Consider the following 27,631-nt stretch of genomic DNA (forward strand, 5'->3'; position numbering starts at 1 on the left):
CGGTTTTTATTGTCATTGTCTGAAAATGTGTATGGGCCAAAATGTCCAGCTTTTGTTAGGAACTGTGGGTTGACATGGTCCCAACCATCTTTGGGTCGAATTGTCCGGTATAATTGATGAGCTGAATACGTCATTTTCGTAAAAATTCGGGTACCTTGAAAAAAAGCTAAGATTCAATTTTTGTTTAATCATCGAAGCTAGCTAATGTTTCTTAGACTGGTGTGATTCTAAATTGCATTTACCAACTATACGAAAAAGAAGCTGACGTGATGCTATTTTTAACCTCCCGATTTTACATGCACCAACCGGATACTGATGTTTTTGTCTGGCCATAAAAAGTACTTATGGGAGGAAATCACAATTTTGATAATACAACCATTGTATCAATGAAAACTGAGAGAAAAAACAAAATCTATTTTGAAGTATTGAGAATGCATACTCGTCTAAATAAACAGAATACAACTTAAAATAATATACAACAACGGCTAAACTTGTTCTAATAAAAATTCATAACTACAACCAAGTCTCCAACAAAGACTTATGAAAACAAACCATTAGAATGGTGGCCCTACTATTTAGTCCATTTGAAAAAGGTGACAGTCCTATCTCAAACTTCATTATTTATTATTATTAGTAGTAGTACCGGTCCAAAAATGTACCTAAAGTGTAATAAAAGCGTATTTTACTGCACAAGCATGCATGACACGGCTGCACCCTTTGAATTTTTTTTAGAAGCACCACGAGTTTCGTTAATCTTAGTCAGTTTAAAATATCCAGAGACACTTGATTCATACACAATATCATTATAGCAACAAGATTTCAAAAATCGTACAAATAAAAATGCTTTAACGTACATGCTTATCTTCCCTGAATGTTTCGTAATTCAGTTTTTGTCATAAGTACCTAACCGATTTCATAACTTTAAGTTCATGTAATGGCGGATTTTCAACAATTTTAGATACATGTAAACAGTTTCTTCTTTAGATTTTAAAAAACTTTCGGCCTTTTCCTGAACCAGAAAGATTCGATGCTTTTACGCCTTTACAAAAAGTTTCCATAAAGCCTAACTGAACATCTTCTAATGTAAATAAAAGTCTACTTAGGTGATTTAAAATAATAAATAATGAAGAGCTCGGCACCTGAAATAAATCACTGTGTATATGATACATATTGAATAACAGACGAATGTAACAGATTTTTTGCTGACTTTCCGTGCGAGATGACGTGAAGCCAAAAGACACGATACATCTGGTGTTCGTTCTGTAGAACATGGAAACCGAGGCTGCACGCGATGTTTACAGGAAGTTTCAGGATGCAAGTGAAACCGAATACGATTTTGGGATCGATTACAAAAACTTTAATACTCAATGTTGGGATCCGTATTCAACTTGTAGCGATTCATCTGATATGACAACATTTATTGATTTTTTATTGTATTTACGGACCATGATAACTTTAAAAAAAAAGGTCTACATGCAGTAAGACAAGTTCAGTTCCTGGCCGTAACGTGAAGATATCCATAGTTTTATAGATCTGACATTAAAATCGTGTATAGAGAGTTAAATGTCAGTGGTCACGGTAATAGTCGGTTATACCATATCTTTCTTTTTGTTCTTCAATGACAGTTGCTATATGTCTTGTGGAACGCAAGCATGCTTCCGAACTGATGTGTTTATTTCCCATAACTCGCTGTAAAATATTGTCGACTACAGCATTAATGCCTCGCAGGTATTGTGTGCTATTTAATGGGGTGTGCTTTTGGGAACATCCTATAGATACGGGAGGAACCTCATAGAATTAAGATTAACCAGTCTTGTAAAGATTATGGAAGTACAGTATTGTTGTGTACCACGTGTTCTAACTACAGGGATGCTTAATTCCCATTGGAAATCCTGGCAAAGGTTTTATTTTGGTTTTTACATTATTCGATCTACACGGCAGGGAAAATTTAGATAAAAAAAAATAATGATTTACTTCGTCTATTCCTTTTCAATTCGCATGTTTTCTGCATTGTCCCGAAAATCCAAAAGAAAAAAAAAATGCGCCGAACATACTTGTATCTAAAGATGGCCAGTTGTTCAGGAGTCAACTAATTTTTTTCTAAGTACATACAATGAATGACAGGACCACATACACGTACATGTTTAATTTTCACTTGTCGAACCATAAAAAAAACTACTACATATTGCTGCTCTTTGATTTTTATTGTTCTGCTGCCACGAAATATTGTTTAATTAAATTACAATATCAAACTTGCACTTAATAGACAAAAATAGGACTTTCAATGATTTTAATGACGATTAAAAACTAGAAATTTTCAATGTCATAAAAATTAATGTCTCCGTGTGACTTCTGTCCTGGAATAAAAGGTTAATTTGACGTGTGTTCGTTTAGAACTATTTGAGACACTACCTTACAGTATGATTTTATAACACTTAAATAATACTGAATTGTTTAATGGCCTCCTATTGTAAAAACAGTTGTTTGGTATATATGCCTTATTTTATTTCTTTTTACAGTATTGTTAATATCAGGTTTTTGGGGGTTGAAAACTTAGCATTTCAATTATATATATATATATATTTGAGTGGACTTTCAATGCATTTTGCTTCACATATGACATTACGTACGTTACTTAACACAATAAAATGTATTTCTATTTTTACAGATTTCCTCTGTAGATATTGATAACAAGGAATGTCATTTTTTTCTATAGAACTGTTTTCTTTATAATTGTAAATGTCCAGATCAACATGAAAATGATTTTCATCTATATTATCTAATATCAAACTGGATCGAAATTAGAATTAAATACAATAATTTGTATACGTGTTATACATGTACAAATAACGAGTGCATAAAGGTACCGGTAGAAGACGTTACTGGTCCATTGTTAATGTGGTGTATATTAAAAATTTGAATATGGAAAATTATGCCTTGAATTAAAACTGCTAAAAGAACTGTTTCCATTTATCATTTGAAGAGAAGACGTCTATAAGATCACTAAAAAGTGAGGGAAACATATGGAGGAATTCACGTAATAAATTTTAAAATATATCTTACTAAAGAGGTAAGTCAGACCTTTGTGCTTACATTTGGGAAAAAAATAAATAAATAATATGCGTGTTTCCCCATTACATTTTCCAAAAATAGGGTAGGTTGGATTTTTTTATTTTACTAGTTTTTACCTTTAGTCTATGAGAAAATTTTGACATTAAAAGTGCTTATTGAAAAGTGACCTAAAAAAATTATAAGGTTAATATTTTTGCTGAAAAATAAATTGAGTAGTGTAATAGGAAATGCACATCTTTTCTCTTTGGCTTTGTTTAGTCATTTGTAGTAATTTAAAATAATAAAATTAAGGTAATAATGAAGCTGTGGGCTCAAGGGGCAAGTTTTATCAAATCCGCAAAAATAGGTTTCATTGGTTGTCAGAAAATAATAATTCACTAAATAGACAACAGCCTTCAAATAAATTCAAAACCCATTTTCCCACACATATTAAAACATTTATCAATTTGAAAACTATATAAAACTAATTTGATAACCCTTCTGTATAAAATTACTATAATAAATAATCATAACTATGATCTGTAATTTGTAAACAAAACAACTTAACATGTGTTAAATGATGACACGAGAACTTTATTACAGATAATAACACACTATTGACAAGCCTGACTTCAAATTATGGCGACCCCAAATCGATCATTTTCTCCTTTAACAAATTTGATCATTCGTCAGGAGAGTTAGGAAGGCTGTGCTTTGTATAATGCGGACATTGTTCTCGCTTTATCACTGCGATCTCACTTGCAGAATAGAAAGCTTAAGTTACACTTTACATGGAATACCCACCTTGTACCCCAATCTGGGTTTCTTAAGATTTTTTTTAAATGTTCTTGCTGTGTAATTCTAGACGAAAGGTCAAATTATTTTGTGTGTGTATTCTAGTTTTTATATACGTGTAAAACATTTTGGTTTGAAATTGAAACAAAATGTTAACAGACATTTGTCATCAGGAAATTAAAGACTTATTGCTTTAAGAAAGTAAAGAGAGAAATTCGTATAGGTTCAATATTATACCGACATCGTAGTTTCTACTTAATTATTAAAAAAATTTGTTATTTTGACCTTTTAGTATTTGTACATTTTATTTTACTGAACACCCGGTATAAAATATTATAAATATGTTGATAAAAAAAATAATAAAGTTATTTTAACAGCAAAAACTTAAAAAAAATATTCAAATTAAATAAAATATGACACAGAGTTTGTGTTTAATTTCATATCATTTTTTATATTACATGACATGGAGTGTAACTGAATATCTAAATATTCCGATTTTATCTGACAATAATTTGTAAGAAAATAAAGTTAACTAGTACGTAATTATATAACTAAATATGTTGCTCCTTGCTGACATTGTAAATTATAAATTTTAAATTGATATACAATGGGATAAGAAAAGAGATTACACATTGTGTGTTCACTATCTTCTAATTTAAATGATTCAATATCAAAATTGAATTTCTATATTTTAGGAACAGTCAAAGGAAAATTATTTATTATCATAAACAATAATAACTATTTTCTATTTTGAAACGATTTTGGTTTTTCCATGTAAACAAGATAGAATTGAGTTCTGAAGAAAATTCACACGATGCTTCAATTAATCAGTAAAATTCTAATAACATTAAAAATGCTTAAAAAGAAATAAAAATTAGTCACGCAAACGTGTTTATGTTCTGACAATTTTTACACAGCGTTTTGTATATTCATATTATTTCCTTTACAAATCCTCGCAAAATCTAATATAATTATAATAGCGGCGATAAGGTACCCCAGGCTGTTCCCACATAGCCATACATCACGCAATCGTATATTTCAATTTTTGTAACCTGGGAGTCGTAACTGTTACTTCCCATCGCATACTGCGAAAATAAACACCCTTTTGTTTGATTTCGCCATTCTTTCAAGCGGCGTCAAATTTTCTGGCCTTTGAAAGTCGGTACTATGAATCTCGGAGGTAGGATCAAACAGACGTCATACAATCGACCAATTTTGGCCAACAGTACCCATGGGATGAACGAATAAGATTAAAATTTACACCCTTTCCGACAATTTTATTGCTCAATTGCACATCCTGTGTTCAAATATGAATGATGTCAAAACTTATGAATTATGTTAATATATACTTACATTTTATGTATTAAGTTAACACAAGTTCCTTGAGATTCAGTTTGTTTATTTGTAGACAGAAAAAAATAGTAACTGTGAATAAATTGTACAAGTCCAAATTTTTTGAGTTGATGTCTCTTTCGGATGATATAATGACAATATTTTCAACATAAGTTTGATAAAAAATAAACACTTCTTGAAGATAAAATCCAACACAAATTTTGTTACTTTGCCGGTAGCTAGAAACTAAATGAGAATACAGCGACGAAAAGTTAACCTTTATCGCCGAGACTGACAGTGAAATCTGATTTTATTACTCCATGAAAAGATTTGAAGATTTGTGGTGATTTGTGAGATGTCAATGGGCTTTCTGACAGCCCATGAAAAATAACGATATTATAGGCATTAATTACCTCCCGCATAATAATAAAATCATATCCATCGCTGGAACGCTCTTGACCCATTTCTTTCAAAATGTCCGCCAATACACACATACAGTTTTGTCCTTTGAAAATCAAATTTTTCAACTAATCACAGATATATTGTTCATATTTACTCTATGTAACCGTCTATATTTAGAAAATGCAAAGTCTTTCAACCTGTCAGAAATCTCGTATGACATTGTTGATTGGTTGTTACGGTCACATGACCTAAACAGCAGTGGTTATCATTCGGTTACGTCCATCTCGTGTATACTTTTTAATGCATAGTTGGTAAAGTGTCACCTGGAAAGAATATAAGTAAAGACATGTGATATTATTACACACATTTTTTCAGTGCAAATCTGTTCCTTGACAAATTTCAAATGACGATGGACGAGGGGCGAGAGTCTGGCTTTATCAACAGCCAACCGAGTATAGCAGAATTTATGACTTCGGTGCCACTTATCAATGAGAATTTACAAGCACCATCAATCATTGCGAGCGACGGCATGCGATCTTACTGCCAATCTTTCTCTGCCTCACAGACACCGACCCAGGACATCGGGGGCGACCCTGGGGCAAGGGATAACGGACTAGGACTCAAGTTCCCGGATTATGCTTGGATGAAAGAGAAGAAACCAGTCCGGAAAGGAGTCACGCCTGACCAGAACGAGCTAGGTATTGCTATTTATTAGAACACTCCCAGTGCTTTTATGCTCAGATAAAAAATGGGATTTTTAGTTGACATTTAGTAATTTGAGTCGGTAGAGAAGATGGGCTATTAGATTAAAACTATTTATTTTCCAGACATAAAATTTTGACGGCTCAGCGTGGCACTCTTAAACTATAATGAATGTTGTATTTTACCGAATGCAAAGTAACATCTTTATTTTGTCAACAATCAAACTTCAATGTATTTAAATTTTATTATAGTGGTCAGAACTCAATAGTCTTTTCAGTGAAGATACCCCTGGTACCGTATGATATTTTGAAATGTGTATGGACATTTAATTGAAAAAATCTTTTGTGTGTTGTTCGACATTGGTAATCAAAAGATGTAAATTATAGGACAGTATTTACTTCCATGGTGGTCAGATGTTATATATACAGTATAGAAATTTGTTTTATACAACATCAACATTTATTCTAATATTTGAAATCATTTTCTGTCAATGAAATGATTGTACATTTAACTGTAGAATTATCACCAATATCAAATACTAAAATATTCATATTTACAAAGAATATTCCTAGATATAAGCGGTACAGTGCATTCGTTACATTGTTTGTATGATAAAATCATTGAAATATTGAAAATGTTTACAGTGTGATGCTTCAATGATAAACATCATGTATATATCTAATATCTCAATTTATTCATGTTCAACATGTGCAGATTTGTCAATATTATATTTTCCTTTTTTTTAGTATCTAAATTTGGCTAAAATGGATTTTATAAAATCTCAATATCTTTTTTAAAAAAAAAACATGTCTTTTTTTATAATTTATAATCACAAAGTTGGATCTGTTCGTTTGGTATTGAAAAAAAAATGAACAGCCTTTGAATATTTCTGATTACAAGACACTATTTGGCAATGTCTTAATTTATTATTGTGAACATATTTGTAATGTAAAAACTTTTTTTAATATAGCAGTTTAATTCCAATTTTGGATTTAATGGAGATATTTAAGGATGATTTAAAAAATATATCATAAATACTGGAACACCACCACATACCCTGTGAAAACAATGAGATATCTTAGTGTTACTGTACATATGTGTACATAAATGTATATGTATGCACGTTACATATGTATATATGCAATTTTACATTTAAAAGCTGTATAAGAGGATTAATTTGGAGTCTTTAGACCTATTAGATAGTTATTTTGTATTTTGAAATCGATTCAATCCCAGTCAAATCAAGAAGGTAAATAAAAAAATTACAAAGCTTTAAAAATGCAGGAAAAAGGGAACAATTTATGAAAGTTTTTTTAAAAGATTTTTATGTACATTGCTTTCATAAATGTGTTGAATAATTTTTTCCTGTTTTTCCTTAAGCAATTTGATGCATATATTAGGTTAGACAAACAAAATAGTCTTGTTTCCAGTTACATATACCAGCAAGGAAAATGTAGAGTATGTCAGGTAGGAAATTATTGTATTTTTCAATTTACATTGATTTTATGGGGAAAGAACGTATACTTTAGCATTGCTTTAGTCAAAATGGCCATGAAATATTTAGGGTAGGTACAAAAAATTAGGGTAAGTATGGTAGCAGGAAACCGACATGTTATTTTTTGCCTTACATCCAAAAGATTAAGGATTGGAGGGTTATTTGCATTTAATTTCTATAAAAAAAATATTGCATGAATCGAGCTTTTTTACGTTTGTACAAAAATAATTGAATAATGACCTGTTTCTTTTAAGAGGAAAAGGAGAAAGAAAACTACTCACATAAACCGCTAAACAATTTAATTTTAATTCTGAAGAGAAGTGCTTTGCTAGTTTTTCTGACTTGGTTCACAAACACATACCTAAAATCCCATTTCGTTTCCAATTGTATTTACTTTCTATGTTATGAAAGGTAAAAACAGGAAAGAAATTTTCGTGGAAGTGTTTACATATTTATTTGACGGGACATATTTTCAGGCTTTGTTGATTAATTAAACATCATGCAAATCAATGTGAAAGAAAATGAAAAATCAACAAGACGTGAAGATTGAGCCTTTCTGGAATTCTCATTTACAACTACAGCTTACACTCCAAACTCAACAAGCAGATTCTCCAAAGTACAGGTTTTCTTGTCACTGCCAAAGGGTTCGCCACTCAAGAAGGAAAATAATGACAAGATATTAGAATCAATTTAGACTTGTAACAAGAGTAGAATAGCAGTTGTTTAATCCTTCCTGGCTGGCGGATCTGAGACCTAGTAAATCTTCCTCCTAGCAATGATTTCAAGATATTTAATATTCAATTTTAGAAGCCAATAAATGCTGGTTTGTGAACCAATTATAAAATAAATTTAACATATTACAAACTTTAAATGTTTCAAAACATGATTGTTTGACCTGCTGACAATAGAGAGAAATCTCGTTGTATTAAGGCTGGATAAATTTGCACCGTTCAGGCGAAAATGGGAGATGCAAATTAATGCGTTGCGTGGCAGTGCGAAATCAGCCATATTTATTTTACTTTGAAATTATTTTTAGTCATGTTCAAATTGTAAAGACTCAATTTCGCTTTCAAAGGAGGGCAGTTTGTAGCTTAATTTACGCAAAGATTAGGAACCTTAATACTGTACAAATTTACATAGAAAATCTATCTGTATTCCTCTGTAAAGCGAAAAATCAGAAGATGCAACGTTACTGTGAAATGAGGAAGAAAACATCTAAAATTAAACTGCATTTTGTTCCTGAAATTTACATAAATATGTATTTTGCAAAACGATATTTAATTCATACAGTAAAATATGAAATTCCATAGATACATTCATCCCCTCCTTCTTTCAAATGTCTGCATCAGTGAAATGTCTTGTTTTAAACTTTATTAAAACCAAACTTGACCAAACACGAACCGTGGTCGATGGTAGAAAGATCTTTATAAAGGTATATATACCTTTACCGGACAAACTATATTTGTAGTTTATCCCGTCTTTCTCGTTTCAAAGAAGCTGCATATGTTATTTGCCATTCTATAACCAGATCCAGACGTTATATTCCCAGTTTACAAACAAATTGTGCTGGGCTCTCTAAAAAGAAATTAACTAATACATCCATGTCACATACACGATTAAAATAAGCAAATCTTTAGATTTTTGGTAAGTGAACGAGTGAAAATATTTTATTTTAACCAACCATAGTTAGGGGCAAATTCATTGGTACAATACACCTTTTTGAATACCTCCTTAAGACTATTTTTATCTCGTTAGGTTTTCACTGACCTATTTCACGAAGATGTGTTATTTTCAATTAAAAACCCAATGAATTCATAATATGCAATAGAAAAAGGACACAATGAATATATGAAATCCTGTTTATAATAACACGGAAGTATATTATCTAGCATTTATCCATCTGTAATAGTAACAATATATCAGTTAAATCATTTTATTTAATCCATACCAAAAGTGAGAGACAGAAAGGGAAAAAAATCTGTTACTTTCAACGTGTTGTGAAATGAAAAGAGGACGTTTCTTGCTTCACCCCTTCCCTTTGTATTTGTGATGAATTGCCTACTGTGCATATAAAATTAATTCTTATTACACAGAAAACTTGTTTATGATCCAATATGTACTGTTTTTATGGGTCTCGCTTGTTTTATTGTCCTGGAAAATTAAATTATGCAATATTGTTAACAAATTCGTTGCCATTTCCATAAATTCTGTCATGGATAAAATATAAAAAAAGAGTTCATTTTAATAATTTTAATGTTTTATAAAAACAAAACTATTAAGACTAAAAGTAGACCTTAACAAATCTAAGATGTATGTAAATTACCAATTATTAAGTTTCCGCGTGCTTTAACCCCTTCTCCACAATTTTTCTTTATTGTAATAGTTCCTAAAGTGCATGGCTCTGATTCCAGTTGAACAACTGATATAATGATGGCGAAACCAATACAAATTGAAACGTTATGTTTTTGCAACGCCATTTCAAAGGGACTTGCTGTACCAATAGAGTCATTCATGTGTTGGTCCTCGCTAACTATGTAAAACTTCAATAAATGGAATTTACAAATTAATTGACAAATATAAATGAACCTTGGACAAGTACTTTGAATAATACTACACAATTCAAAACTATGCTAATGTTTTAGATGAAGACGAAACAGCATTGCTTCAAGAGTTTCTTGTTATATCACCCCTATTACAAAATGAAGGTAAGAGATCTGGAACGGTGCGTTTGACCTTCAAAAATGTATTCTAATATTCTAATGGTTTGCTTTGGCTATTCCAGCTCTATGTGTCGGTTTCTTCTCTTTGTTTCTCTTGTAAAACTGGTTGAAGAAAAATCATTTCTTTCTCAATTTTTCTTCTAATTGTACGAAGAAGTTCAAACCATGTGATTGGTCTACACTGTTTATAGAATATAAATTTGTGATTTTTTTACATTGTATTTTAGGCCAGAGAAAAGAACTTATCTGTTTAAGGTTACCATACCTTCGCTATTTTTTCCGCCTACCCTAGCACAATTTATTGGTACTTTGTTTTTAAGAATTGCCCCTAAACTTAAGCTTAAGCACTTTTAAATTCAAGAAATTTTCCCGTAAGTGTCTATATAAAATAATAAAGAAAATAAAATGTTCTTATCTACCTATTAATCTATCCAATGTAAGCTTAAACAGACACATATTTTTTTTTCTCTTGGCCTTATAGTAAAGACGTGAACTTACCATTCTATGTCTGATATTAGCGTGTCCTGAACAAGTGACGATTTTTTTCAGGGATTTGTTCTGATATATCCGAAAGAAATTACAATGCTATAATTTTTCCCCTTAACAATAAGAACAATAAGAAACTTAATACTACAAGACAATAAAAGTTTCAGAATTTTTAACATGAAAATGGAGAACTTATTAACTGGGTACTTATATAATTTTTAACATTTTTTATTTTGTTTTTATTTTTTGTGCTCTTTTGAAAAAAAAACCCATCTTCTGAACAGTGATAATGATTAAAATTTTGGTGACAAACAACACCAAATGCACGTGTAATAAGGTTTGTGATTCTTCTAGACACACACACACATATTGCTTCACAAATTGTAGGTAATATAAAAACAGTTTTTTCTTGTGAAGAAATACCCAGACTCAATTTAGTCAAATTCTATACAAATGTATGGCAAGTGATTTTGTGTCAGGATTGGAGACAAACAGCACGAGCTTCCATATCAATCCACAAAATTATGATAAAACAAAATAGATTATCGTTAAGCCATACTAGAACTTTTATTAAGCATCTTTGACCGTGACAAAGGGGAGGAAAAAGCTCAATAACGGCCACAACTCCACTGTTTTAAGGTACATGGTAGAATTTTAAAGGCTGAATCAAAGTAAACGAAACAATATAAATATTCATATCTTCTCATAAAATTATACGTATTGTTCTGACACGTTTGTAATTCTACTTTTAAATGTGCGGACATAAATTGTTTCAACAATTGTTTTATATAGAGTTCTAATACCCTCCTGATATAGTATCACTTAGTATTGACATAGATTCAAGTTCAAATAGTTTGCCATTACCGAGTCTATATCCTTAACGCTGAGGTATTACAGACCTTGTAAATGTTCATACACTAGCAATTTCATTAATATTGTCCAAATAACTGCGAAAATATGCACCGCTCTTCTACAAGTGAAAATACAGTAAACATACGTTAAGCTTCTTACGAGAATAACTTTTTTGTTTTCTTCGCATGGGAGAGCAACTACAATATGTAGAAAATCTTACAGAATTTTGATATTACATTGTATATGTAGAAGATTTTAATTTCGTCAAGAATTTTGCCGTCTCATAACAAGCCCGATGTATCCTGTATTATTTGGATTGATTTATTTTTGCACGAGTTAAGTTCTCTCTGTATGGCTGATAAAATGAATTGGTATCATACTGTTTTAAATGGAGTTCTTATAAACGGTTTATTTTGATAGTTTCTTTAGATTTCTTTGATGCCCATATCTACTAATTAGTAACTTGTTGATGGGATTTTGACTTTTTCTCGAAACGCCAATCGCTGTGGTAAATGGTGTAAGTATTAACAAATCGATAAATGCAGTCGTCCCTCGCTCTGTAATGGAATATGTTGAACTGTGTTTCCTGAGGATCAGCGCATGTTCACGAAGAAACAAACTCCCCAAAAGGACGTATTCCTTCCACAAATATTTTCGTTATTTGTTACCCGAAACATCAAATTAAGTGCTATTATTTTCATTTTTGAGACTTGATACAATATTACGAATAATTATTTTTGGGATGTACTCTAAAAATATCTTCCGTTTTATGCGCTTTTAATGCGGTTTGAAGAAAAGAGGCTGCACGCTGTTTCTCATGTTGAGCAAAATTCTATGAAATAATTTTATGAAAGAAAGCTCATTACCATGCGTATAACATTCCTACAGTCAAGTGTCCTGTCAATCATCTGTTCATATCTTGACGTTTCTCAACAAGTAAATGCATAACTGAATGTACTTCAGTCAAGAACGTCCTGTTCTATTTTGTTTACGTATATATTTCTCTGCCAGTTCGAGCACACCTTTCATTTTGATTTCTGTAAAAAAAGAAAAAAAAACAAGTAATAAACAGTGACAGCTTCAGTCAGAAACGTCTAGCGATTTTTTGCTCAATTTTTAGTTTCCCACTCTTCACCTGTCATTTTTTTTTTAATCATTTTATTTTTAGTTATACGATAGTTTTCTAATTTTTGTTTGTTTGAAACAGATCAGATCTGGGAACGGAAACTGTTTCACTCTTTCTATTTTACTGTTTAAAGTGATAGGAATATACAATGAATGTACTTTCATCTGTCTAAGTCAATTAAATTGTATTTAGCTGGAGATTTTTATTTAAGTGGCTTCTATTCTTATTCTTTATATAAAATGAGTTTAAAATTATAATGGAAACTAGGTTTTATAAAATAAGACAAAAGCAATCACCCAATCAAGAGGACAAACAGTTCATAATTTTTAAAATACTGTCTTGTAAGCTTGCAACAAATCGCAATTTATCGAACATTTAGTTTCTGGGCATAATATTAATTTTCGCTTTCGAAATCCAAAAAAACACAGTTTGTATACCTGAAAGTAATGTCCGTAATATATTATCTATCTTCCCGATTTCTCTAGATTCAAATTCTGCTCCCCAACGTTCAAACATATTGATACCTCAAGATATCTCTTACTTGATGAAGTAGAGACACGTAATGTACTCATTATTCATTATAAAGACGTAATCATCAACTTGTCCCTTGTAATGTCCGTCAATCAATCGGCCTGCTGCATTTACATCCCATTTCTGATAGAAATAGATGCATTACACCTCCAGACATCTAGAATAGTGCAAAAATACGTATTTGTTATTGAAACAAATTTTAAATTGTCCCATTTAAGTCCTGAACATCACGAAAACCATTCCATGTGGACAGATCACCAACCATCTTGATCCAATCGAGGACAAAGGAGAATTTAGCCTCGGATTACAATTCAATTTAATGGCAGGAATATAAAAACCATCTAAATAAAATATTTATGGTATTTTTATGCTTGATACATGAAAATATTATTCGGTACATAAATTTTATGATATATAGCCACGAGGAGCACAAGGTATCCAAACGAATGTAAAACAAATTTATTAATGTTGTCAGACAAGTCGTTAAAAGAAACACCCTCAATAATATGGGATTAAACGAGTTTACGACATCATTAACTGAGGAAGGCCCATAACTTTGATTTGACAATTAGATTTACTGCTTAGGCACGTGGGGATTCTTCTTATTCAGTTTTAAGAAGACTGGCAAATCTGATTGAAAACGAGCAATTGTTTTTTCTAAGCGCGGACGTCAATGAAAACACCATTATCATTTGTTATGGCGACAGAGACAATTAAAGTTTATCTTTGCAATTTGTGCTTTGCGTTCAGTTAAATGAAGACAAGTGAAATGGGCAACTGCAAGGTTTTACTGAATTAATAATAAATTATCTATAAGGTTATTTCATTAGATGGAATCGCAATGTCACATGACCTCACTCGTATAACATAATATATTTTATTCTTATGGCGATAGTGTTTAAAGCTTAGTATTTTAGGTTAACATCGAACATACTAGTATCTCCTCATATATTGCTTTCGCTTGCTCCTACGTGTTCCAGTGTACGTCTTCTTGGGTTATGAATTAAGATTATTTAATTCATAGCTTTATTTTTACTACTACGGTCGGCTGACATTTTTCCCGTTTTTGTCTGTTTGTTACAATATATGCAATATCTACACTTCAGTGTATTGATTCTAATGAGAAAAATCTATCAAATACCCCGAAAAAAATGCAACATGCTTTATCTAAGTAGACAATTGAAATTTTTGCAATCGGTTTGCATCAATGAAAATTTAACAAGCTGTGTAGACTTAAAAAACAAATTCTCTGTGTTCTGATCAAAGCAGATGTATGTTATATAAGATGCACTATTAGTGAAATTTTGAAATATTGTACATTTTGAGGTACATACATCGATTTGTGATGCGAAATCTCGCCATGTTAAACGCAGAAATCGATACTGCTTTTTTTGCACAGCACGTGAAAAAGTTGGGACCAGATGGCGAAAATATGAATTTATAATATGCTTTACAAAATGATATTTGTTGTCACAAACAAATTCGTAATCTGGCGTTGAACGTGAAATCGGTCGATTGGCTAAACATTCTTTTGTGGTTAATTGTGATTTATTTTGTTGAATATATTGAAAGGTTATTAGTCATATCATATTGAAGGGTACGGCTTAATTCCATTTGTATTTATAGTTTTTCCATGTCGATGAATGTAATAGAAAGTTGGAAAAAAATGTACAAGACTTTAAAATGATTTATGACCGATTTACAATGTACACTGTAGCCTCCTCATATCTAAATTTCTTGAAATGAAAATTAAAGAAAAACATTTCTACCAGATTTTTACTACAACCCGGAACAAATTTTGAATAAATATAGACTTTACTTTGTGATAAATTGGACCAGTAGAGGCCAACACTATTCGGAGGTCAATAACTTTGTAATTTACCAATATACATCAATGGCATATATCTGGATGAAATCTAATTTGAAATACATACAGTACATGTAAACTTAATTTGGTACGTTCGAAAAGCATACAATGTACATTGTAAAAACACAATTCAAATGTGGACTGATTCATGCATTTCCCTCAAAGTCATATTTCATAAAAAAAAACTTAGCAGCATATCTTCTCAATTAATAGACGTAGTTTCAGTCCGATACAGGTACAGGAAATGTCAATGAGAGCGGAAAGACGATTTAAGGGACAACTTGAATCGTCACGTCATCGTTGAAGCTATTCTTAGGGATCCAAATGTCAAACAAACGTAATTTGTTATGTCCAATTTTTATTTATTTACAGCAGTTGTCATAAAACACATTTATTAATGAATCGTTTCTGCCTCACAAATTTAACGTCATATCTAAAAGTTACAATGAACATGAATATTCAGATAAGATGCTTTTGCAAAATAGCCTGTAGTACGATGGTTTTCCTTGCCAATCTACAGAAACATACGACAGACGGTCCGGCAAGTAGCCGAAACAAGCCGAAACAAGTAAAGGTCCTTTCTGCATGTTTATTTTTCATTGTGGCTTCGGAAAAAGGCTATTTTGTTTACTTTAAACCGATCAGCCAACTCTAGTTCATATGCTCGCAAACTATGCAATGTTTATGTACCTTTTCTGTTGGCATGGTTTCATCAAGACAGCACAATATATTTAACAACCTTAGCGACCAATACGTAAACTTTGTAAGGCTTAACCGTCATGAATAATTGGGGCGATTGGTTTATTTAAATAATTTCGCTGACTTAAAATAGCTTTATAATTATAGTTTTAATTGCAATTAATAATAACATTGTCATAAATAACTTTTACACTCTTCACACTTTGATGTGGTCACAGAAATGCTTCGCTACCAAATTGTCAGTCATGCTGACAGAACGTAAAAAACAAGCCTGTTTAAAATTCAATGCGCTATCGTTTTAAAATTTGAGTGACAACTATAGAATTTCATATTTTCGTTTTCTAGATGAAAAGCAAACGTATCCTATTCAAACGGGCCTTCAAAAAAAAAACTCTCTTATGGTTCGGCCGTCAACAGCTGTCAAATCTTTATAATAATTTATTCTCCTGATGTTTACGATAAAAATCATTTTAATACTAAAATATTATGGATCTTTTTCATAGCAAGGTGTCTACTTCTGTGCAAAAATTTTCTTTGATGTTTATGATATGCTGTTTGTTTATACATTGGCTACAGATGGTTCGTAATAAAATTATTCGGATCACAGTTACGATAGGGCACAGATTAGAACTATTTTATATGTTTATTTATTATACTTTAAAACTTATATCGTAGATAATATAGATATAAATCATCTCAATTGGAATTCTTAAATTCAACACGAAGAACTTACCGATCTGTCCATAGCTGAATTGTGTAATAGCTTTAAATTTATAATCGTTTGGCTGTGTAAATATTGAGCTAATGTCGCATCGAGGATAGATTTGAATTACATCTGTTCGTCCGAATTCTGTAAATTTTAGTTCACTTGCTTATCAATTATATAATTGTACATACAGTTACATAATATAAATGTATTTAGACATTTTCACTCTTAATGTAGTTGCGCTTCTTGATTGTGCATTTCTATTTTAGTAATATGACTTACCAAAAGATTTTTTGTCTTATTAAGTTGGTTACTTTCCTTTTTGTTTCTTATTTATTGTCCTGTATAACAACTACACGTACAAGTCATAATAAGATATTTATTCATTTTTTTTGTTTAGATTCAAAAATTTTTCATTTGTTAAAAATCGTAAGCCCACCCACCCGTAATTAGGACAAACAAAATAACCAAGTATGCGTGTATGTTGCTATTTTGTAGTGTCAATTTCAGCAATAAAATTGCGTGACTATATACCATATATATATCCTCAGAACCTTATTGTTTGAGAGAGGAATTTTGATTGGACATTAAGCGTTGATCATGTTAACGTTCTCGCGTTGTAATATTTATAGCGCACGCAAATGGCATGTAGGGTATTGTTAAGCCTTGATCCTAACAGTGAATAATGAAAACTTATATACAGATCTCACATAGTAACACTGAAACCAAATTTCTATTTTCATTTTCACAGCATTGACTACTTTGTTTACATACATATTGTAACATTTATTTATTGCTTGAAATTGCAAATTTGCCAATACAAAGTAAAAAAAACCACTAAGTTATAAGTGTGCCAGTGTAATTTCCCATGTTGACTCTGGTCGGGTACATTTATATTCGTATGCCAAAACGAATTTTTTCAGACTGAAGGAACAAAGTTCTGCTACACAAAGGATGGCATATCAAACCGAATAAAGTTTTTCATGGACATTCCCATTACTTGACTTTATATTAAACTCTGGCTGTCAATTTGGGTTTCAACTACTCCAAGGCAAATTCACGAAAACCACTATGTATATGATCAGACTGCAATTCGAACGGTAGTGTTTATATTTGCACATGTTTTGGTTGTATATAGATCGTCTCTTATTTCCAGTTTTCACGTTGGCCATGTCTGTGGATTCTGAAGTTTCTGTCTTGTTTCCAGTTTTCACGTTGGCCGTGTCTATGGATTCTGAAGTTTCTGTCTTGTTTCCAGTTTTCACGGTGGCCAAGTCTATGGATTCTGAAGTTTCTGACTCGTCCTTCTCTTTTGATGCTTTGGACTTTTGTGTCGGAATATGAAATTGTAGAGTTCGCTAACTGTTTAGTTTAAATCTATATTTAAAGGGGGTGTACTTTTTATTTATGTAAAATTGATACACATAACTTTACAATACACTACTCGTTTAATGTCAGTTGTGTCACTTTGTTATACATGACTTTTGTTTATCTAGAAGCTCGATTTTACGTGTTTGCTGTCTTCTCGGTTCGTATTATACCCCTGCAACCCAGATTATAGATTATATAGGAACCACCTTGTCTGTCTGCCTGTCCGTGCGTCCGTTTGCCTCTCACATTTTAGTACATGCAGCTCTCTCTTAACTTCTTAAGGTATTTTGATGACATTTCAGAAGCTTTGGTTTCATATGTAAATATGCATGATAGAAAAGAATCATTTTCGGAGTCCAGAGAAAATATTTCATGAAGGTTTTATGTTATTATCCGGCAAGGGCAACTCTTTCTAAACCATCATAGAAATTTTGATGGAATTTCAAAGAAATTAAGGTTCGACATGATATGTAGATGTGTATTTTGTTCGTGGACATCAAAGGGAGAAGATCTGACTTAAAGGTTAAACATTTAGTTTTTAATCCTTTCATTTGAACGGAATATTTTTTCTGAGCTTTTCTTGTTTTATTTGGCTTTCAATAGACAATAGATATTCTATAAAACACTCATTAAGCATGTAACAAAATAGTACAACCCTCTAGTTACAGCTGCTTGGAAGTGTAGCAGAAAATATGTTGTACTGCTCTGTCGTTTTTTTTCATTATATATAGTCTTTATTTTAATGACAATGCACTTCGCTGTTTTATGTCTAGAAATAAGTGACTTGCTGAAGTCCAGATTTCAGCTGTAATCATGATGAGTCTGTCCCAATGTTAACATTTACCCAACCATAACATTGGAAATTTTAATTTTGAAAATGGGAATTGCATGGTATTTTTTTATATTTTCATTCTGCTATCTTTGATTTAACTTTACTGTGTCTCGTGGACTCTTTACATTTTCAAACTTGCGTAGTACAATATGGTTCAACGCAAACTAGAGGACAGATTTAGAAGTAGCTTTGCAAATTTAATATGTTGATCAAAATGCGTACATAGTCATTTTAAAACAATTGTTTGACATCTCCATCAAATAGAAACGAAGTTTGATATCAAAGTCCTGTCACGAATCTTAAGCTAAAGGTAAAATCACGCAATCAGCGATTCCTTGTGCTTCAAATCATAGAGAAAAATTCATCAGAAGAATCAATACTCTGATAAATTGCCGGATCTGGTTGCATTTTAGCTTGTCAAGCAATGTACAAAGCAGCAAAAAAACTCTTATTATGCAATTATTCTTTTCGTACCACTAATTTATTGACATCATATTCAGCCCGGGATTGCTTTTTATTCAGTGCGGGATTGAAGTTGGTATTATCCAATCGAGCTTCCATGCCTTTGTACCTTACAGTTCCATAATTAGCCTAATCAATAGGACATTATCAGAAAGTGTAAATAATATCCAGGTTAATTTAGGATTTCCTTTGAAGGCATTTCACTTGCCTTTCTAGTATGTCAGACACGAGTGGTGATAGGAGAAAATGTTCATTAGAACAATTACCATTTTTATCTATGATGTCTCCAAAGCCATTCATGATGATATGAAAAATCTGAATCCTTTCACGTCGTATTTGTATCAGTATTATAAAAGAAATTGAATGAAATTTTCTTTTAATTCCTCGAATATGCACTTTTATCTAAATTTCTAAACACTGAAATCGATTTTCAGGATTGAAGCATTGACGGTGTACTTTATTTGTATTGGTAGCAGATTTTCATATATTAGATTTGATTTTAGTTTCTTATTCATAACAATTTTTCATACAGCAACTCACAGAAAGTATTCATTGTTACTTGCTAGATAAAGAAAATAACAATCGCCAAGAAACGAAAAAACTAGAAGACAACCTCTATAATTTGATTTCAATGAAACCCTTGTTTTCTACATTGACTAAAATATATTATTGTATCAACTCAAATTTAATAAAGTAATCATTCCTATACTTTTATTTTAACGTACTGCTCATGCATTATGACATGCCATAACATTATATTTTATCTAAGAAAAAACAAATGCTTCACGTGAAATTCACGTGATATCTACGTAATGTTCATGTGAAATTCAATCAAGATGAATTTCATGTGAAGATTTCACATGAAATTCTCATGAAGGATCCGATTCCACACGAATTTCATGTAAAATTTGCCACACATTTCATTTGTTTAATTCGGTTAAGTTCACGTGAAATGCATGTGAAATCGTGAAATAAAGATCATTTGAAATAATTTTGCCCGTTTGGAATAGTGTGTTCCACATATATGTAGAAAATTGTCCGATAATATTTTTTGACACAAAATATTTTTTTTCGAAAAACAATATTGTTTATATCATTGTCTGCAACACGTTTTAGTTAACGTACATTTCAGTCTTCTTAAAAAAAACAATACGAAATCATCTTTATTAGTTTTGAATTGAATCGTCTACCGTTTGTTATGCATGCACTGTTACCCTCCGAATGCATATTTTTGTTCTACCCCCTCGAGAAATAATAGTACATTCGTGAATAAATGTTAGATAATTAACAGGGAAGACTGTTGTATGAAAGTGAAAAAAGCGCTTTATTTAAAATGACTCGTTTATAGTATTGATACAAATTAATTATTTTTGATAACTAAACCATCATCCGTTTCTATAATTGTAAATAAATAAAGTTCAATGACTTCGGAAGATGCCCCGAAGAAAAATGGATCTTGCACACATTTTTTAGATCAATGATATGGCAACCTTTACACTTTCCCAGATTGTATCAGCTCAAATTTGCATAAAAATATCACATAAACCTTTTAACCCAATTCACTCTACCGTGCTAAACTTCTACATTGATTAAGCTACAACAAAAGTGCTCGAAACCTCTTACACCAAACGTTGTTATGTATAATTTCATCAGTTTTCCACCTTATCAATGAATTATTTCTGTCCCGCACGGAATGGAGATATGCCGAATCGCACTAAAATCTCCTGATCTCGTGGTGACGAGGGTTACTTTAGTAGAAATCAATTCTTCGGAAAACTGTTTTTGCTGATATCTCGACATTTGTGTATTGCATGTTTCAAAGAGAGATGTATGCGTAAAGATACAACTTATATTTCAGTGGTACACCATATGTTTTGTTCCATTGGCCCTTTTGGTGTTATATTTCATTTCTTTGAGTATTACAGACCCTTGCAGTGATAGGAACATTAAAAAAACAAAGATGTTGCTTTTTTTTTACAACACGTTAATGTATGATAAATCCGTGTATATTTACTGAAAACGAATTTAAATAGAACTTGCAAATGAGAAGTATATGTGTATTATGTTTAATTTCAAAATAGAACATTTGCAAACTTTTAACGTGGAGTAAATTAATAATTTAGCAATTAAAATTTACTCGTGTTTTCGTGAAATATCGTGGGGAAAGAAATGTTTCAGCAAAAGACAATTCTGTGACTGCCGTTTTAAGAAATAAAATGGTTGAGTTGTAGAATGGTGAACCAATAACGGTTTCTAATATGCCTATAGTATGCAAAGCTACATAATTTTTTTTTCATTTTCAGACTTCATGACACCTGTTTCCATGGGAACAGGAAACACGTCTGTTGCTACGGGTGGGTCTGGAAACGGAAATGCCGGTGGAACACGACGTCTGCGTACAGCATACACAAACACACAGTTGTTAGAGTTAGAAAAAGAATTTCATTTCAACAAGTATCTTTGTCGACCAAGGCGAATAGAAATAGCAGCATCGTTAGATCTCACGGAAAGGCAGGTCAAAGTGTGGTTTCAGAATAGGCGAATGAAATACAAGAGGCAGTCACAATCTCAAAGACCTAAGTCAGATTCGGATGATGGTTTTCAATTAGAATGTAGCCTAGAAAGTCCAGCATCATCAGAAGAAAGTTGTGAAAGAATGGATAATAGCGAAACAAAACACGAAATGAATGGGGAGACTTCAAACATTTTATCAAAGAAGCAGAATACAAAAACAATTGTGGATGGGCAAACTACTGACACGCCTATTGATGATGAGCAAAGCAGACTTTCTCAAAACAAAAATAACATTCTCGATCTAACGAAAATAGATAAAACTGGCATCTCGCATGACATGGCGAAAGAGAACGCTGCTAATGATGTGGAGAAATGCACAGATGTCGTGGATTCACAAGAAATTCCTGAATGCAATACCAATCAGGAATTATTACGCTTGGAAAATAAACAAAGTATAGAAAACCAATCGCCTCTACAAACATTTGTTAGTAACGTTAGCCAGATGAATTCGAAAGCATCATCGGCTGATAGTTTGTCGTTAAACGATGTGCCGTCCGTCCCCGATATACCAGACATCGCAAGTTCGCCCAGAGATAATAATAACACTATACAAACCGACTTCAAAACAGAAAAGGTTGAATCTGATCCGGTCTCATTTTTCTCATCTCCCCCGTCTTCATCTTCAACGTCTGCAATTACTGCCTCAACTAGTCCTACATTATCAACCGGAAGTACCCAAGAATTTACTTCTGGTGATTTTGAAGTTATGAAAGCGGCGTCTGAAATCGTCAGTCCAAAAGTGAAGTCAAATGAGTATCATAGTAAATATAGACAAAATCCAATGTATTCTGGTCAGAACGGTTACAATTATTCTAATGTAAAAATGTCTAATGGCCAGCAAAATGATATTTGGCGAAACACTAATGGTCTCTACCATTCTGAATTGTATCAAAACCGATCTCAACCATTTAACTATGGTAGACAAACATCTGACTACCACGCCGGTCAGTACAGCCCAAGTCAAAATGGTGCTCGGAACTTGAACTCTTGGAATTTTTACAACGCAAATGGTTATAATGGTGATAACTACCAGAATTCGCCCCAGTTCAGGACATTTTATCAACAGCAGCGAATGGACTTAACAATGGACTCCGATAGTGTTGCTGCTGCCAATTTTTCAAGATACGGTTTTAGCAACTCCTCAGAGGCAATTAACAACCAATCAACAGACAGGAGATTCAATTCGCCTTATATGGGGAAATCGTCTGTTTATCCCCAGCAGACGACACGAATAGACCAACATCCATCAAATTCCATTTACGGTGGCAATTACATGGACAGTTATTCACCCGGTGTCAATACGGTAATGAACTCATCAGTATGCCACAGACCGCTCGCTAACAATACATCCATCCGGAGCATATCTAGCCCGAGTAATAAAGATGGAGAATTAATGCCAGAACAATATAATGGCGGATCTCCCTATAACGAAGTCTCGTCTTCTGATTTTACAACCATATTTAGTGAGTATTTCAATACCCAGCTCCCGGAGTATCAAGCAATCTGAGCCATAAGATGCCCATTAAAGAGGATCAGATAATATTTACTGTCCGTTGCCAATTGTAAAGGCACAAGAAACTTAATCATAACAGGGCTATATCAGAGTTTTATATCATTGATTGTAACTTTTGTTGTGCTTTTTATTGGCTGATGGATGTAAACGGGTAAATAAGGGGACAATAAAATGTCTATGGAATTGTGATTTTTGTAGCACAAGATGAGAAAGCAAAGTGCCAGTTATTGTTCATTTTTGTATATTTTCTGCTCAGTTTTTGTTACTTTGAACCTTGTTAGTGATGAGTGGGTAAAGAGTTAAGATATTTTTAAAAAAAAATTGTTGTTAATTTATATCCGAGTCTGTGAAAGTGTTTCAAGAAATATTTCTTTTGAATTATTTATCTTCCTTCATTTCTGGTAACCATAAAATTGCCAGTTGCTTTGAAATTATCTTTTGGAAAAAAAGAAGAAAAATTGAAAAAAAAAATAATTAAAGAATACTTTCGATAAAGACCTTATAAAGTTTATTTTTCATTAGGCTCAGTTGGTATTTCCGTGGGGTTGTTGCAACTCTTTCCTGTAAAAATGGTTTAAAACTGTGAGAATTTTACGGGCAGTTGTAGCATTAAGTACCAACCGAATCTGTTCAGAAAGGATCTATTTGATGAACAAGTTTGATTTGTTTCATATATGAATGGGTTTTGTTATATATTGATTTGATTTGGACAAAAATATAATTGTGTTGAAGAACTTGATTGAATAATTTCTTTCATATTACTGCATGCTTTTTAAAGAGTACTTGAACAATAAGGAACTAGATTAAAGTATAGTAAATTTTACGAATTATTTCGCAAATGGAAAGTTTATGACTTATATGCTTGATGTTATTTAAAAATATGTATTCGTGTTTTTTTTCTGCTATTTTTATTCACTTTATTTTCCGCACATACATTACAACTAAATTCCTTCTGTTATAGTTGAAATTGGTAAAATAATTTATGTGTCTGTACATATTCTTCATTTTTTTCTAATTCGCATGAAGTACAAACATTAGTATAACTTCAAAATATATTTTCCAGTACTGTTGTTAAACCCGTGTCCATAATTTGATTCATTTTAGGCGGATTTTTGACGGCTACAAGCTGTTGTAAAACCGAGTGCTGTTATATGTTAAAACATGTATTAAATCCATCATTTTAGCAGCTCTTGATTTTTTTAAGATTGAACGTCATTTATTCTCGTGTTAACTTTAAAAAAATTTCTTAGGTTTGTAATACTGTTTTTTTTTCACCGGAAAACTATATGCTAGTATGTTCCAATTGTGTTGCCAGCCAGAGATCGCACTGAGTTCCATCAGGAATTGTATTTAGTTCTGTCTTTATTTAAATTTGTTAATGCAGATTGAAGTCTTTTATTCGTTTTTTAGGTTGAAAAGTCGCTGCATAGATATTCTGGCTTTACAAGTTGTCTTGAAATAAAAAGTTATGATATAAAAAATTGAAAAAAAGGCTATTCATGAGAAAAAAGCAGATTTCCCTTAGTAATGTATATTTTTATACCTATTTGTAGAACACGTACTAAACCGAATTAAACATTTTACTAAATTAAATCGCGATTTTTCTTCATCCCATTGCAACTTTTATTGGCTTCTTTTAGCTCTATTCAAATTTATGTACAAAACGATTGTAATTGTCAATATTTATTTTCAATAAGACTTTATTGCTTTTAAATTTACGGAACTAATTGAAAAATGCCATAATTTCTGTTGTTGACCACCCGACTTATACTGTATTGTTTATGTGTGTCAAATTTCTTTTAATTGTTCTGTTTGTTATTTGAAGCAACGATTTTTTTCTGAAGTACCAGTCTCTAGTGGTTTACATTAGCCACGCAGTCAGTATCTAATTTCAAAAGGATTTTATATATCACTTTAAGCAAGAACTTCCCAAAAGAATAGGGGGTTTTGTTCATTCAACAATGCTTGCATGTGACAGTCAGGAGCGATTAGTTAAATTGTAAGTTAAATTTTAATTTCTGACAGGGTTTTCTTTAGAAAATTGTTGAAGGGCGTGTCGGGGGATAAACGTAAACTTGATAATATGTCATTACGATGTTAGAGTGACACGGAGAAGACACTCTTAATGTGTCACTTCATAGTAAAGAATCGTATTCGGTCATGGCTTCGAACAATATTACGATGTTTTCCGGTGCACTTGCGCACATGATCAGATGCATTACGAAATATTGTTTGAATTTTAAGTTTGCCATTTCAGATTTGGAAGATAAATGACATGGCAGATTTACTGTTTTGTGCGAGTCCAATAGGTGCAAGTGTTAGGATAATATTTCCTCTTTTGAGGTATAAAAATGTTTCCTTTTAGAGCACGAAGAGAATCCAGTATTTGACATCAGTGTATTTTTCAATTTTTGAGTTGTTGTAGATTATATTCAAAGTTCAGTAAAACTAGAGCAATTTTGTAGTAAGTATACTGAGTTGATAAAAAATGATAATTTGGAATTCTCTTTTGAATGACTTGTTTTAAATTTGAATTAAGGTAAAGTATTAGAAACATTTGGCTTCTAACTGTACGTTGGTGTGATATCTTGGCTATCAAAAAATGTTAGATCTGAGAAATGAAAGGGCGTATAGTACGTGTCTGGAGAAAACAATAGAGTGGATTGAGTTAGTCAAACCATTATGTACTATTTTAAAAACAAATTCTTTGAAAGTACTAGTTGTAATGTTTTAGACTTTGCAAGTTGATATTGTGTCTTGTTTTTTTTTTGTCTGTAGATTTGTGGTTGAATCCTTTGTTAAGTATACAGTGGTTTATGTAACTTATCGGCGAGAACGTGTGAAATTTATGCAAGATTATACATGTTATTTGTGCATGTGAAAAATTATGAAAGTTGTAATTTTGACTTTTATTTTTTGTTTTGGAATAAATTAATAATAATTAAATGTAAATTTTGTTTTCGTTGTCAGATTGGAACATAAAACCTAAAGCACAAGGAAAATTTAGTATGATTTATTTTTGCAATTCTACAGTATTTGCCACACCAAAAATGTTTCTATTTTTGGGAATAATTTCACGAACAAATAAATCGCTAGATATAAGACAGGCGCCGAAGTTTTAGCAAAAGTCCTTCTTTGACGTGGTTTAAATAAAAACTATCGGTCTCGAATTCCTGCAAAAATAGCTTTAACCATAAGTAAAATACACGATTATGTTGTAAAATAGTTCGAGATGGTAGTTTGCTTTTAGACTTTAGTGTTTCCCTTTACTATAAGGTAAAAAAAATATTTGATTTACTTGGTGTTATAATGTTAGACAATGAAATGAATATAGATGGTAGTTAAGCCTTTTTAGCGTTAAAAATTAAAGGAATTATGACTACAACATGCGTATGACATTGGTAAATAACTCTAGGAATAGTTGTTATTTCGAGTTTAAAACCATACTTTAATGCAAAACTAACTGAACAAATTAGTAAATAGTTATTGCATACCCATTTGTAAGTGGCTTATATATATATATATATATATATATATATATATATATATATATATATATATATATATATATATATATATATATATATATATATATATATATATATATATATATATATATATTTATTTAATTTCTACTCACCAGGTAAGCAACCATATACTTTTAAACCTTAGGTGTCACACACACACACACACACACACAAAGGGGAAGAGGGACATAATTCTTTGGCTTTTTAGCAAGAATTTGAGAAAAAAGGCACAATTCGTGAAACATTTAAAACAAAATATAGAATTCACAAAGCACAAAAAAAGTTACCTTGATAATTTATTAATTTGGTACATTGTATTTTCCATTCATTATGTATGAATATTGGAATTATGATGCCGTCATTACAACAAATGCCATGTCTTTTCAAGGTACATATTGCAAGCTATACAAAGCGACATAAGCAGGGGTTTATTTGCCAACCGATTGGCTCAGTAGCACAAGCAGGAATGATAACAGTACATGATTGTAAAGATCAGGAATGGATAAAAAAAATATTGTCTTCGTATATAATTCGGGACAAGGTGGGACAAACAAGTCACTAAAGAGGCTACGATACAAATCGAAGTTT

At 31.7% G+C, this 27,631-nt stretch overlaps 1 protein-coding gene across 2 annotated transcripts; it reads left to right on the top strand.

Annotated features, from left to right (window-relative positions):
• Window positions 1–5,821: 5,821 nt before the first annotated feature.
• Window positions 5,822–26,462, top strand: LOC148611504 (uncharacterized). Of its 2 annotated transcripts, XM_088592107.1 has the most exons (3): window positions 5,822–6,278; window positions 10,420–10,482; window positions 21,733–26,462. In XM_088592107.1, exons 1-3 carry the CDS (start codon window positions 5,984–5,986, stop codon window positions 23,508–23,510), a joined length of 2,136 nt encoding a protein of 711 aa, XP_088448233.1. In that variant the 5' UTR covers window positions 5,822–5,983; the 3' UTR covers window positions 23,511–26,462. The 2 variants fall into 2 exon arrangements, with proteins under 2 accessions (XP_088448233.1, XP_088448234.1); XM_088592108.1 differs by lacking the exon at window positions 10,420–10,482 and having other exon boundaries at window positions 5,823–6,278.
• The last annotated feature ends 1,169 nt before the right edge of the window (window positions 26,463–27,631 follow it).

The sequence above is a fragment of the Perna viridis genome, chromosome 7 (assembly GCF_037379345.1).
Source record: "Perna viridis isolate PV_CMFRI_1.1 ecotype Kerala chromosome 7, ASM3737934v1, whole genome shotgun sequence".
Lineage (NCBI taxonomy): Eukaryota > Metazoa > Mollusca > Bivalvia > Mytilida > Mytilidae > Perna > Perna viridis.